Source organism: Phocoena phocoena, chromosome 1, assembly GCF_963924675.1.
Source record: "Phocoena phocoena chromosome 1, mPhoPho1.1, whole genome shotgun sequence".
Classification (NCBI taxonomy): domain Eukaryota; kingdom Metazoa; phylum Chordata; class Mammalia; order Artiodactyla; family Phocoenidae; genus Phocoena; species Phocoena phocoena.
In genome coordinates this window covers 136,153,584-136,167,099 of record NC_089219.1, presented here as the reverse complement: position 1 = coordinate 136,167,099, position 13,516 = coordinate 136,153,584, and the positions used below count along the sequence as shown (strand labels likewise).

The 13,516-nt window shown below is 36.5% G+C and overlaps 1 protein-coding gene across 1 annotated transcript in view; it reads right to left on the bottom strand.

Annotated features, from left to right (window-relative positions):
• Positions 1-13,516, bottom strand: part of CEP350 (centrosomal protein 350) — a 122,435-nt gene that overhangs the window by 66,855 nt on the left and 42,064 nt on the right. The window contains exons 17-24 of the mRNA XM_065888647.1: positions 13,201-13,311; positions 12,597-12,737; positions 11,240-11,376; positions 9,934-10,056; positions 6,517-6,686; positions 3,740-3,936; positions 2,943-3,127; positions 2,372-2,459 (exon numbers count right to left, since the gene is read on the bottom strand). Of these exons, the coding sequence (XP_065744719.1) occupies positions 2,372-2,459; positions 2,943-3,127; positions 3,740-3,936; positions 6,517-6,686; positions 9,934-10,056; positions 11,240-11,376; positions 12,597-12,737; positions 13,201-13,311 (1,152 nt within the window). The remainder of the gene's footprint in view (positions 1-2,371; positions 2,460-2,942; positions 3,128-3,739; positions 3,937-6,516; positions 6,687-9,933; positions 10,057-11,239; positions 11,377-12,596; positions 12,738-13,200; positions 13,312-13,516) is intronic.

Sequence of the window (13,516 nt, the reverse complement as noted above, 5' to 3'; positions counted from 1 at the left end):
ACATCCACCAATTCTAAAGCAGCATAGGCAAAAAGGCTAAGGAATTAAGCCAGAAACCTCTCAACAGCAGAGCAGAAATCCCCAACAGTCTCTTGTGCTGGTAAAAACGGTTAACCTGGTTTTCAACGGAAATCCCTTTGGGGTCACAACCAAGTGTTAATGCAAAGCAGAAGTAGACTGAGGTTTACCAAGTCCGCAACCCAATGCCAACCCAGCTCAGCGCCTGAGTGGAATAAAGTGAACAGCTGACCACTCTAACTAACTGCATAGAAGAGAAAAGGATAAATCCTCTCTAGGGGAAGATAATATCATCTGGAGCCTTTGCAGTTATTTATACACAGTGTCCAGCACTCAATAAAAAAAATTACTAGGCATCTTAAGAAAAAGGGTCATATGATAATAAAAAATAAAAACAGACAATAGTAGCGGACACAAAGATGTCCAAATGATAGAGTTAGCAGATAAGGAAGTTAAAATAACTATGAATAATGTGTTCAAAAAGTAACAGAAAAAGGTCAAAAAACAGATGAAAAGGTAGAGAATTTCAACAAGAATTAAAATCTATAAAAAAGAACAAAACAGATATTATAGAACTAAAAAAGAAATCAAATTAAGAACTCACTGGATAGATTTAACAGTACACATCACGGTGCAGAAGCTATAACAAATTCAAAGACAGGTCAATAAAAACTTTCTAAACAGAAGCACAGTGGTTTTTTGTTGTAGTTGATGATGTTGTTGCCGTGGTTGTTTTACTGTTTTAAAGAATGACATTAAAACAAAACAGGGGATTCCCTGGTGGCGCAGTGGTTGAGAGTCCGCCTGCCGATGCAGGGGACGCGGGTTCGTGCCCCGGTCCGGGAAGATCCCACATGCCGCGGAGCAGCTGGGTCCCTGAGCCGTGGCCGCTGAGCCTGCGCGTCCGGAGCCTGTGCTCCGCAATGGGAGAAGCCCGCGAACCGCAAAAAAACCCCAAAACAAAACAAAAAACAAAACAGAGCAGAACAGAGACGTGGTATATTGTCCAAAGGTCTAACGTTTGTCTACTTGGAGCTTCTGAAGGAAAGGAATGAGAGAATAGGACAAAAGCAACACCTGAAGAGATAATTTTCAAAAACTGATGAAATACTACAAACAACAGATTCAAGAAGCTCTGCAACTCTAAACAGTATCAGTGCAAAAGAAACCACACCTAGGCAAATCATAGTAAATCTACTGAAAAATCAAAGACAAATTTTTGTTTATTTTTCATTTTTATTTTTCGGCCATGCCACGCAGCTTGTGGGATCTTAGTTCCCCAACCAGGGATTGAACCCGGGCCCCGGCACTGAAAGCACCGAGTCCTAACCACTGGACTGCCAGGGAGTTCCTCTTAGGACAAAGTTTTAAAAAAAATATTAAGTAATATTCCAATATATAACTCAAATGATTAAGTTCACAGATCATCCAACACAATAGCTAGTATCTGAAAACAGGTCAATAAAGGAAAAGAAAACTAGAATCTATTAAATACTTACCAGGCAACGTGAAACAGATTTTACATATGTTACCTCATTTAATCCTCACAACCACCATATGAAATAAAATCTCACTCCAACAGATAAGGAAACTAAGTCTCAGAGAGTTACTTAAACTTGACCATGAATACGCATTTGCAACAGACGAAGCTGGAATTCAAATAGTAACAACTAACATTTGTTGAGCACTTACCTTTGTGCCAAGGTTTGTTCTAAGTTATTATATGTATTAACTCATTTATTCCTCTTAACAACCCTACAAAGTATGTTATCATTATTATGCTTGGTTTATAAATAAGGAAACTGAGGAAAAGAGAAGTTAAGTAACTTTCTAAGATTATAAAACTAAAAATTGGAAGGTTTGGGATTTTAATCTAGGCAGTCTGACTCTAGAGCCTGAATTCTTAACCACTACACCATGCTGCCTCTCCAGGATACAAATGCCACGTCTTTCTGAGTCCATTAAGCCAAAATATTTGTCAATTTGTAATTCATATGTCTTGAAAATCTGTTTGGAGAAACAGTAACTAAAAAATTAATCCAATTAGACTCACAAACATCTTAATTTTAAAAATATGCATATCAAAGCACAACTTTATTTTACATAGTAAATGAAGGCAGAAGGTCTTACTCTATATTGTATTCAGTTAGCAGTGAAACACAACCTTAATTTAGGAGAAATACAATAGGCCACTAAGCAACTCCTGTAATTATAGTAGTAGGTATCAACAGTGGTAAATATCAACTAAATCTCCTTTAATGTGATAGTAAGAAAAAGATCAGGCAAAATAATAGATTCCACAATCTAACTTGTCACCTTACATTCTCTTAAAGGAGTGCTTTTCCTAACATACCTTTTCTTGCTGCAACCTTAAGAGCAAACCACGTTGTTTCTTTCGGAGTGGGGGCATTTTATCATCTTCTCCTTTATCTCGTAGATGTCTGCAATTATTCCCATTGAGACAAAGATTAGATTAAATTTCTATTCTAATGTCAAGAATTCTCAACCACTAACAAATCTCTAACCCATTTAGCATTTTCAAATGTGGAAAACAGTTGCTGCATGCAGCAACTCCTAACCCAACAAACATTTTATTGGATATATGATACATGCAAACCCTAGACTATGTCCTTTAAAGATAAAATAGCTTTGAGAAATTTATAACATAGTAAAGGAATTAAGTATAAAATAACAATATAAGAGTCAGTTAAGTGATAAAAGAGAAATGCAAAGAAAATGTTATATGTTTAGGATGTCTTGAAAGCAACGTGATTCAAGGATGACTGCTGTATTTCTAGCTTGAGAAACTGGGTTGATCAAATTAAATTAGATGAGGAAACAAAAACATCTCTAAAAACAAGGCATTTCCTTTTCATGAAAGGAGAAATCGAACAGTCAAAACTATGTTCACTGAAAGAACTTACTTTTTCTGATGCTCTAGCCAGGCTAATTCAGCTTTAGTTTTCTCCTTCAAGGCCTTTTCACGGAGACGCAGGAGTGAAGACTGGTGAGCTGCTCTCATTTCCTCTTCTTTCATATACTGTCTAACCATCTCCATAGTAAATTTAGAAAAGCTGTCTTGTCCTCCTGAGAATGGCATGCTCAGCTCCTGAGTTAGAGAGTTTATGTCGTGTTTATCACCATCTAAATCTTCTGGAACTTAATTAACTTCATTAAAAGAGGTATGCACTTATAAAAATAAATTATGTATATAAAAAGGCTGCCAACCACGTAAAAGAACATTCTTCAAAAAAAAAAAGGCATGTGAAAGCCAGTAACATTCATGTGCTAATTTATTCACCCAATAAAATTTTAACAAACAACTACTGTAAGCTAGGTATTGTCCCAGGGGTGTAAAACTGGGTAAGAATTTGCCCCTGTTATTCAAAAGGCTTACAATTTAATAAGAAGAAAGATATAAATGAAAATTTTTAAATGGAATACAGTGTTGTAAGGGTGAAGTAAGTGAAAAAGCTAGACATAACTTTGGCTCAGATCCTCAAAAGCCTTACATATCATTCCAAGGAATAATTTGTATGCTACTTTATAAGGAAAGCAAAGCCAGAATCTATACCAAAAATATAACATAAAATTGATTATCTCAGGAAAATCATTCTGGTAGCTGACAATTGAGTTCAAGTACAAAATAATTCCTCATACCTTTGAGAGAACACATCCACAACTATTTATGAAGTATCTCCACAGGTAAACTGAAACACACCTTGGCAGAGGACAGTGTAGTCTTTTCTGGGGAAGTTTCTTCATCAGAGTCATCATGATGGCCTCTTTTCTTTTCCATGTTAAATCTGCGATGACTCTCAGAAGGTAGTAAAGATCGAAATGATCTTTCTTCTATTTCATCTTCTGTCATGGATTCATCAAATTTCAGGGAATATTCTGTTGCAACAGAAGTTGAATCTATAATAAAAGAATATGGAGCAAGTAGATTTTATCATTATAACAGTTTTCAGTAGATATTCAATTAGTAGCCCTGAATAGCTTCCAATTTTTTTTAGCAATTATGAATAATAATGCCACAAATATTAGCATATAGATTTTTGTGTGGACATAAGTTTTCAGATCACTTGGGCAAATACCTAGGCATGTGATTGCTGGGTCATTATAAAACGCTGTGTAAATGTCTTCCAGCGGCGCTGTGCCATTTTGCATTCTCATCAGTGATGAATTCAAGTTCCTGCTGCTCAGCATCCTTGCTACCAATTTGTTGTTATTTTGGATTTTAGCTATTCCAATAGGCAAGTTATAGTATCTCATTGAGATTTTTTTTTTTCTTTTTTTTTTTTGCGGTGCACGGGCCTCTCACTGTTGTGGCCTCTCCCGTTGCGGAGCACCGGCTCCGGACGCACAGGCTCAGTGGCCATGGCTCACAGGCCCAGCCGCTCCGCGGCATGTGGGATCTTCCCGGACCAGGGCACGAACCCGTGTCCCCTGCATCAGCAGGCAGACTCTCAACCACTGCGCCACCAGGGAAGCCCTCTCATTGAGATTTTAATTTTCACTTCCCTATAAATATATGATATTGAAGACCTTTCCCATGTCTATCTGCCATTTGTATATTTTCTTCAACGAAGTGTGTCTGTTCAGCTCTTTTGCGTATTTTTTAATTGGGTTGCTGATTTTCCTGATGAGTTTTAAAAGTCCTTTATACACTCTGGATGTAAGTCTTTTATCCAACGTGATTTACAAATATTTTCTAACAGTCTGTGGCTTTTCATTCTCTTAATAATGTCTCTTACAGAGCAGAAGTTTTTAATGTTTAACAAAGTGTACCTTATCAATTTATTCCTTCATGGATTGTACTTTTGGTGTTGTACCTAAGAAATCATTGCCAAACCAAAGTGACCTAGATTTTCCCGTTTTCCTCTTCATACGAGTTTTTCAATGTTTTAATTTCTTTGGATTTTGGTTGCCCCATGAATTCTAGCCACCTTAGCTTTCTTGAAAGATAGGCGTGTTCACAGCTGGATAGCTCTATTGTCCCATCCCACAGAATCCCAGAAGTCTGAAAGCTTTCCTATATTTCATCCTGTCTCTTGCCCTTTAGTCCAAACTGGCTGGGTCTCTGCTAGTCTAACCCCATCTCTGTGCCTGGCTTCTGCTGAACATGCTGAGATGGCTGATTAAATCCATGGGTAATGTCTTTAGGAAGTAAACTGTCCAGTCACACCCTTGGTGTTCTCTCCAGAACTCACTTTCTCATTTTTTACAATATGCATAGGCTGAGAATTTTCCAAATCTTCAAATTCTGGTTTCTTTTTGCTTAATAATTCCTTCAGTTTATTTCTTCTCTCACATTTTACTATAAGCAGTAAGAAGAAACTAGGCTATGCCTTCAACATTTTACTTAGCAGTCTCCTCAGCTAAATATCCAAGGTCACCACTTTTAACTTCCACTTTCCACAAAACACTAGAACAAGTTCAGTCAAGTTCTTTGCCACTTTATAACAAGGACTGCCTATCCTCCAGTTTCCAATAACATGTTCCTCATTTCCAGTTTCCAATAACATGTTCCTCATTTCCACCTTTATTGGACTTCATCGGAATCACCTTTAATGACCAACAATCTCTGCAAGGCAGTGTAGGCTTTTTCTTGCATGAACCTCAAAACTCTTCTATCCTTTACTCGTCATCCAGTTCCAAAGCAACTGCTACACTTCTAGTGATTGTTATAGCATCACCCCAACTTCTAGGTACCAACATCTGTATTAATCAGCTAGGGCTGCCGTAACTATAGACTACTATATCCCTTTATTATATTCACTATAAAATTTACAGAAAAGAGTTTTAAAGGATGAAAAAATTTTTAATTTAAATATTTTCTTCTTACACTCCAAAGACTGTCTTGCCTATCCTGCTTTGAAGACTACGGTTCTACACTATCAATCAAAAGCACTACTTAATGACCAGTTATTTAAAAAATAAATCTAGAATGGAGGCCATTAATTTACCAACTTAATGTCTTAAAGGTGCCATTTGTTGCCAGATTCTGTTTTCTTTGCTATATTATTTACTACCTATGATTTGATACGAGTACAGCTTTAATTTATGATCCAGGAAAAGTAATGAATTTTAATCTATTTAATATATCTGATGTTATCATTTATAAGAAATTGTACCTTATTATATTGTTTAAAATTTAAAGTTCTAATAATGTATTCTCCTTTTTACGATCGCGTTACACATCTACAATAGGATAAAAGTAATTTTTTTCAGTACTGAGTATATATTCCATTCACATGCATGATCACCTAGATTTAGTCTTGCCTCCCCTCAGAATCATGACACACAACCATGTAAAATATTAGCAAGGTTACTACTGGCATGGTGTATGGCCTTCAAACAGTTTCACCTGAATACATTTAATATCAGACATAAAACCTTGCCTAATTATATTAATTAGTTCAGTCACAAGTATCTCAAAGGGTTCTGGAAGCCTCCCCAAACAATGATTATACATACATGTGCAAAGAAAGTTACCTTTCTCATCGGGAAGAGATGGTACACTATCACTTTGTAGAGAATCATCCACAGCAGTCTGGACCTGTTCATCAATAGAACTCTCCATCTTTTCACCATGAAGTTTCTTCTCATTTTCCTTACAAGATGGAACTGAAGGACTTTCTTGACGGCTGCTACCACTACTACTCCTGTTTAAGGATATTATGGAAACAAACCAGAAAAAAAAATAAAGGTAACACAATAAGGATCATAACTTCAAAGTAAACTTATCTGGCCAAGGAAATGTGCCTTATGATCAAGATATGAAATGACGAAAGATATAAAACATAAAAACGCCACGTAGACATAAGTCTGAGAAGAAACTGTTTCAGGAAAGATGAGTAGAAGAAAGGAAGGTTTCACTTTTAAATAGTCATAATGGGGAACCACTATTCTCAGGCTATCACTCTCTTTTTTCCTTTCATTTTAAAATCAATCTACTGAGAAAAGAGGCTTCTATCTGCTGTTAAATTATAAACCTCATAATTTATCGCAGTCTGCTTCAAGTCCCAACTATTCTACTGGAACGGTTCTTGTAAACTCCACCTAAACTCTAATTGTCAAATCCAATAGATAATTTCTTTTTCTACAATATCAGAGGTATGAACCTCTTATCTCCTTTTTTAAAAGTTCACTAAAGCAAATGTGGTAAAGTGTTAACACTAGGGTAACCTGGATGAAAGATATTTGGGAACTTTATATTATTTTTGCAAAGTTGTTGTAAGCTTGAAATTATATCAAAATTAAATGATAAATAAAAGGTTTCTCCTTTCTTATATTCCCTGACTCTACTCCCACCTGCTTCTCTTCCTATCTCCCTAGCAAGTTTTCCTGTGTTTCTTTCGCTTCCTTTTAATTTTTCTACCTTTTCTTAAAATGACTGTGCTTCCTAGGGTTTTGGTTTTGGTTCCTTTCTCCTTTATGCTATATACTCTCCTTGGACAATCTTATGCATCTCTATAATTTCAACTGCTATCATTTGGAATGAGTCTCAAATCTGTATCACTAGCTCCACCCTTCCCCCCTGACTTTAAGCCTCAAATTTCCAAATGCTTAGTGAACTTGTTTTCAAGTTCAGTGTTTTCCTTCCTCCCTCTTTGCTTTCCTTAATTTATCCATTCACTAAAGATAAATATATAGCCAATCATAAGCCAGGTTTTGAGATCCTCTGAATAAGCTATTTCCTCTTGTGACATGCCCTTCCTTCCCTCTCTGCCTAATGAATTCAAGACTCAGTTGAAGTATCATTTCTGCAAATTGTTTGTGGACCCCTTCTCCACTCCCAAGGAAGGTCTGTCTCTGTGTTTATACTGTTTTTTTGTGCATATTTCTACGATAGTATTTATCAGAATATTATGCAATTATTTGTCTGGCTTAATAAATGTTTTTGAAAGGATAAACTGTATAATAAAGCTATAAGGTAAAAGACAGAATGCAGGAGACTGCAAGTGCTTTGGAGTCAGTAGGATATGGGGTTAATCTCAATTCTTCCACTTAGCAGTTACACACCATTCACTCAATAAACATGTAGTAGACTGCCTACTATGTGCCAGGCATTTCGTTAAGCTCTGGCGATACAAGAATGACACAGTCTTCATTAGCCTACCAACAAGTGTGGGTAAAGATGTGGAAAATTTTTATATTCCTGGTGAAAATGTAAAATGGAGCAGCTGCTTTGGAAAACAGTTTGGCATATCTTCAAGATGTTAAACAGAGTTACTATTATGACCCAGCAATCCTTTTCCTAAGTATATACCCAAGAGAAACGAAAACACATGACCACACAAAAACCTGTACATGAATGTACACAGTGGCACCATTCATAAGAGCCAAAAAGTGGAAACAATCCTAATGTCCATCAACTGATGGATAACTGTGGGATATACATGCAGTAGATTATTTGGCTATATAAAGGAATAAAGTACTGATACATTATAGACAAACCTTGAAAACATTATGGTAAGTCAAAGAAGCCAGTAGCAAAGAACCACACATTGTATGATGCTATTTATATGAAATGTCCAAAACAGATAAAAATCCATATAAAATAGAAATAGAGAGTAGATTAGCTGTCACCAGAGGCTGGAAAAGGACATAAGAAGTGACTGTTAATGGGTACAGGGTTTCTTTTGGGGATGATGAAAATGAAGCCCTCAAAGAACTCCAAGTCTAGTCTACAAGTGATAAGTAAAGGAGTGAGAATATAGAAGGTGATAAAGGCTGTAATAGTTACACGGAGTGCTGTGGGAGAACACAGAAGGGATCTCTAAAGCAGATGAGGGGTAATACTGATTCTTAAAGGGCAAGTAAAAGTAAACTAAATGAAATGGAGCGGGGAGGGTCCAGAAAGAAGGTACATCATATGTAATGGCACAGGAGACAAAGAGAGCATGGCTCTTCAGAGAAATGGAAGTAGTTTAGAACCAGTAGAATATGGCAAGAGGGGAAATGCCAAGTGACAGGGCTGGAGATGGACTAAAGACTCAGTAATAAAGGGACTTTCACACTATACTAAGTGGCTCTGAGGAAACACTGAAGGTTTCAAACAGGTAAGTAACCAATTGGCTGCAAATTTTAGAAAAATCACTCTGGTTGCCATGTGGTTAATGTATGAAGTGGGAAAAGGTTACAGGACAGGGAAACCTATTAGGAGTCCACTGCAGTAACTCAGATGATGGCCTAAATTAAGTGTCAGTGAAGGTTAAATGAAAGTCATATAGTTCCAGACACAGAGTAAGTACTTAATAACTGCTGGTACTTACCCCACATTAATCTTCATGTTTTTTAGTCTCATGATTTAATTTTTAAATTGAGGTTTTAGTATATTTGACAATATAGGTATCCTACCTCTAAGAATGCTGGAAAGAAGCCTCTAAAACCTTTTAATCCAAGGACAGAACCACAATTGAAAATTATAGATGTTAATACTTGTGCCAAGTACAAGGACAAAGTATTCAATCTTCTTTCATAATGATAAAAATTAGTACATACAGAAATGTCAAAAAATATGGATGTCAGCAAAGCAACGTGCTTTAGAGCCAGACAAACCATGGTTCAATTCCTTGGTGTGCCACTAGCTATGTGACTGTGGGTGAGTTTCTTAAGGTCTTCATGAACCTCAGTTCCCTTATCTATAAAAAGAGGATATCTGTCTTGGAAGATTGTTGTGAAGATTAAATGCAGGAAGAACAACTTACACAGTACTTGTACAATGTCGACTGTCAAGGAATGGTAGCTATTATTACATGGAACAACTATTTTGTAAATCAGCTAATTAAATGGGGGAAGCCAGAACAGAAGGGAAGACACTATTTCGCTTAAAGAAACAAGATTAAGGAATCCAAAACAAGCAATGTCCAAGCCATTTATCAGACTTTATTAAATCAGTCTTTTTACCTTCTATCGCGATTCTTGTGTCTTGAAGACTCAGAATAACTATCATATGAAGGAGAAAACTTCGGATGCTTGGAGTCAAGGGTCCCTTCTTTACTCTGAGAGAGTGGGCCAGATTGGATTTTCCTACAAAGAAAATAAAAACTGATTAAAACATTTAAAGTCTCAAACAAGAGAAAGATTTTTAAGTACTGCTTAATATTAACATGAGATAAAATCTTGAATGAATAGAAATTATGAAATAACTGTTGCAAAGTATTTGAGAAAGAAAGGCATTTGCTCACAGAAAAGTGTACAACACATTAAAGAATATCTTCTATTTATTAGGAGAAATAAACACAAATCACCCCAAGTATCAATGAATGTGGATAGAGAATTAAAATCTATGAATTAGAGACAGTCAAAATGTGATGTAAAAAAATACACATATGGGACTTCCCTGGTGGTGCAGTGGTTAGGAATCCGCCTGCCAGCGCAGGGGACATGGGTTCAAGCCCTGATCTGGGAAGATCCCACATGCTGCGGAGCAGCTAAGCCCGTGCACCACAACTACTGAGCCTGCACTCTAGAGCCAAGAGTCATAACTACTGAGCTCACGTGCCAGAGCTACTGAAGCCCGCGCTCCTACAGCCCGTGCTCCGCAACAAAAGAAGCCACCACAATGAGAAGCCCGCACACCTCAACGAACAGTAGCCCCCACTCACCACAACTAGAAAAAAGCCAGCGTGTAGCAACGAGACCCAACGCAAACAAAAATAAATAAATAAAATAAATTTATTTTAAAAAAGTACACATAAACATGACATCACCCAGCCCTGCCTAAAAAACTCTCCAATGACTTTACATTGCTCCTAGAATAAACTCCAAAATCCATAAGATCTGAAAAGTTCTATCATAATCTGATCCCTGCATCATCTCCTACCATTCTCCTCTTTGCCCTTTGCCCCCAGTCACTTTGGTCTTCCTTCATCTTCTCCTCCACCTTTGCATGTATTGACCTGCCTATATTCCTTACCTCCTTTACATCACTGACTCTCTTTCATCCACTAGATCTCACCATAAGCTTTACTTCCTCAGGAAAACCTTCTCTGACCTCCTTGCTATTCAAACTCCTTTGTTGTATATCTCAAAGACGTATGTTCCTTTCTTTCATAATGCTTAATTTGTAAGTGTTCATTCACTTAAAGGATATTTGATTAATGTCTCTCTTCCCCACGAGACTGTATGCCCATAACTGTATTTCCAGTACCCACAACAGTGCCTGGGACATGATACTCATGACATATTTGCTGAATGACTGGATATTAACCTATCTGTTTCAGCTCTTGTCCTTAGTTGTTTCACGAAGTCTGGAGCATACTGCCGCTGGTGGTCATATAGCGTTGCTAGGGGAGCTCCTGAAGCAGTGATGGCATCTGAGATATGAGTTCGAGTCAACTCTGCCATCTAAATATGAACACACACAAGGCAAAGTAGATATAAAAAGGTTACATCACAGAAGAACTGAGAGTGAGCAGAGTGTCTTAGAAAGATCACTGGATTAAGAGCAAGCAAATTCTGCCATATTAGGTAAAATATTGTGGGCATGTCATTTAGACTCTTTAAATTTCAACAACTTCCTTATAAAAATAGAGCTAGACCACATGATTTCTAAGGTTTCACCCAGCTATAACAATCTATGAATTATTAGACAGAAAACCTTCAAATCCAAAATAAGCCACAGTAAACCAAAAATTAAATCTTCCTTCAAGAATCAATTCAATTAGAACTTCCTATCTAAGTCTTTTCTGACCAACAATGTGAAGTACATCTTCCCTATGCTTAGCCATTATTGCCATATATTATTCATTTGGTATTTATTCAATCACTGCTTTGACGAATTGAAGTGTTTTTGAAATCTCTGTTAATTGTAATCTAAAATTTTCTTGAGAAAAGAGACTTTATACTTATTTGCACAACCCCATGGTACCCATCATATAGTAGGTTCATGGCTTTTTAATAACAGAATCATTTCACAAACAGTCCTAAATAGTAACTGCTAAAATAAACTGTAACTTTATAGATTATGATATCCTATATAGAGAAAGCAGTAAAACTATTTCTGGCTTTATCTTTGGTATAATCAAAAAAAAAAAAGGACACTAATATCACTCTGGGTAACAATGAAACATCTTCATACAAAACAGATCCATGGCTCCGTGGGACTAAGATTGGGGACTGACTGCAAAGGGCATGAAAGAATATTTCCAATACTCTTAAAAGTTTTATTTCTTGATTATGGTGATGTTCAGAGGAATAGATACGATAAAGAAATATATATAGATACCTATATCTATCTGACAAAACTCATAAAACTGTATACTTAAAATGGATATATTTTATTGTTTGTAAATTACACATCAATAAAATTGATATTTTTTTAAAAAGCTTACTCAGGGGCCAAAATATAGAGTTCTTCTGCATCTTTTTTCTGCCCCCTATATCGTTCACATGGACAACACACTACAATAAATGATGCCTCATTTCTATAGGGTATGGCCCTCATTGAAAGTCACTTATCAAAAGTATGCATTTGCTAGATGTTAGAAACCCATGACTGCTAAGACCAAAGGTAATCAGACTGACTAAAAAGAACTAAAAGGAAAAGCGTTCTCGGTGGCTCTCACCTCACAGATTTGGCGTGCTGCATCTGTGGTCAGGCGAGCAGTCTCTGTTTGCTGAGCAGCTATCTTACAAGTTGCTTCCTGCAGGACTTCAGTTACATCCCATTGTGATTTAACCACCTGCTGCAATGATTCCGCATGGACCTGTTAATAAAAGAGGGTGAAAAGAGAACTTACTTTATGTCTCAGTCTCATCCTACCCACATTAGTTTTAACTTGTAAATTTGTTTCATGGATCAAATGCCTTGAGGAAAAAAAACCCCAAAACCTTTGACTACTATCTTGATTTCATGTCTTAAAATTTAGATTTTAAAATCTGGAATCTTAAAATCACTGCTGAAGTTTAAGTCTTAACGCCACTGTTCACAAGTTGATGTGTCTGTAGACAAGTAACTACTGTGTACCTCAGTTTCCATTTCTCTAAACTGGGGATAGGCCTTGGCTACTTAATTTCACAGGGTTGCTACAAGAATCAAATGACATGAAATTAACTCATATGGTATAATGTACTAAAACATTATTATTTACATCTTTCCTTTTTATTCCTATATAACTAAAAGAATACTAAAGTGATTTCAAGGATAGAAATTTGCAAAAGAAAAGCTACCTGAGCTGCTTTGCTTCGGGTTTCTTCTAATTGTCTCTGACACTCCAGAGCCTCTTGTTCAGCCTTCAATTTCAAAAGGGCCAAGTCTCTTTCATGGCGTTGCTGCTGTGCCTTCAAAATAAAGAAATGATCAACTATTAATTCTAAGACACTAAACTATTTCAATGCAGAAACTAAATTAAATAGAATGCTGTTTTCCTAACACAGATCTTTTGACGCAACTAATCAGAGCCTAAAGGAAAGACAGGAAATAGCGAAGACATCAACCATTTATCATTTATCTAAATATTTAGTGACCACCTACTGTGTATCAAAT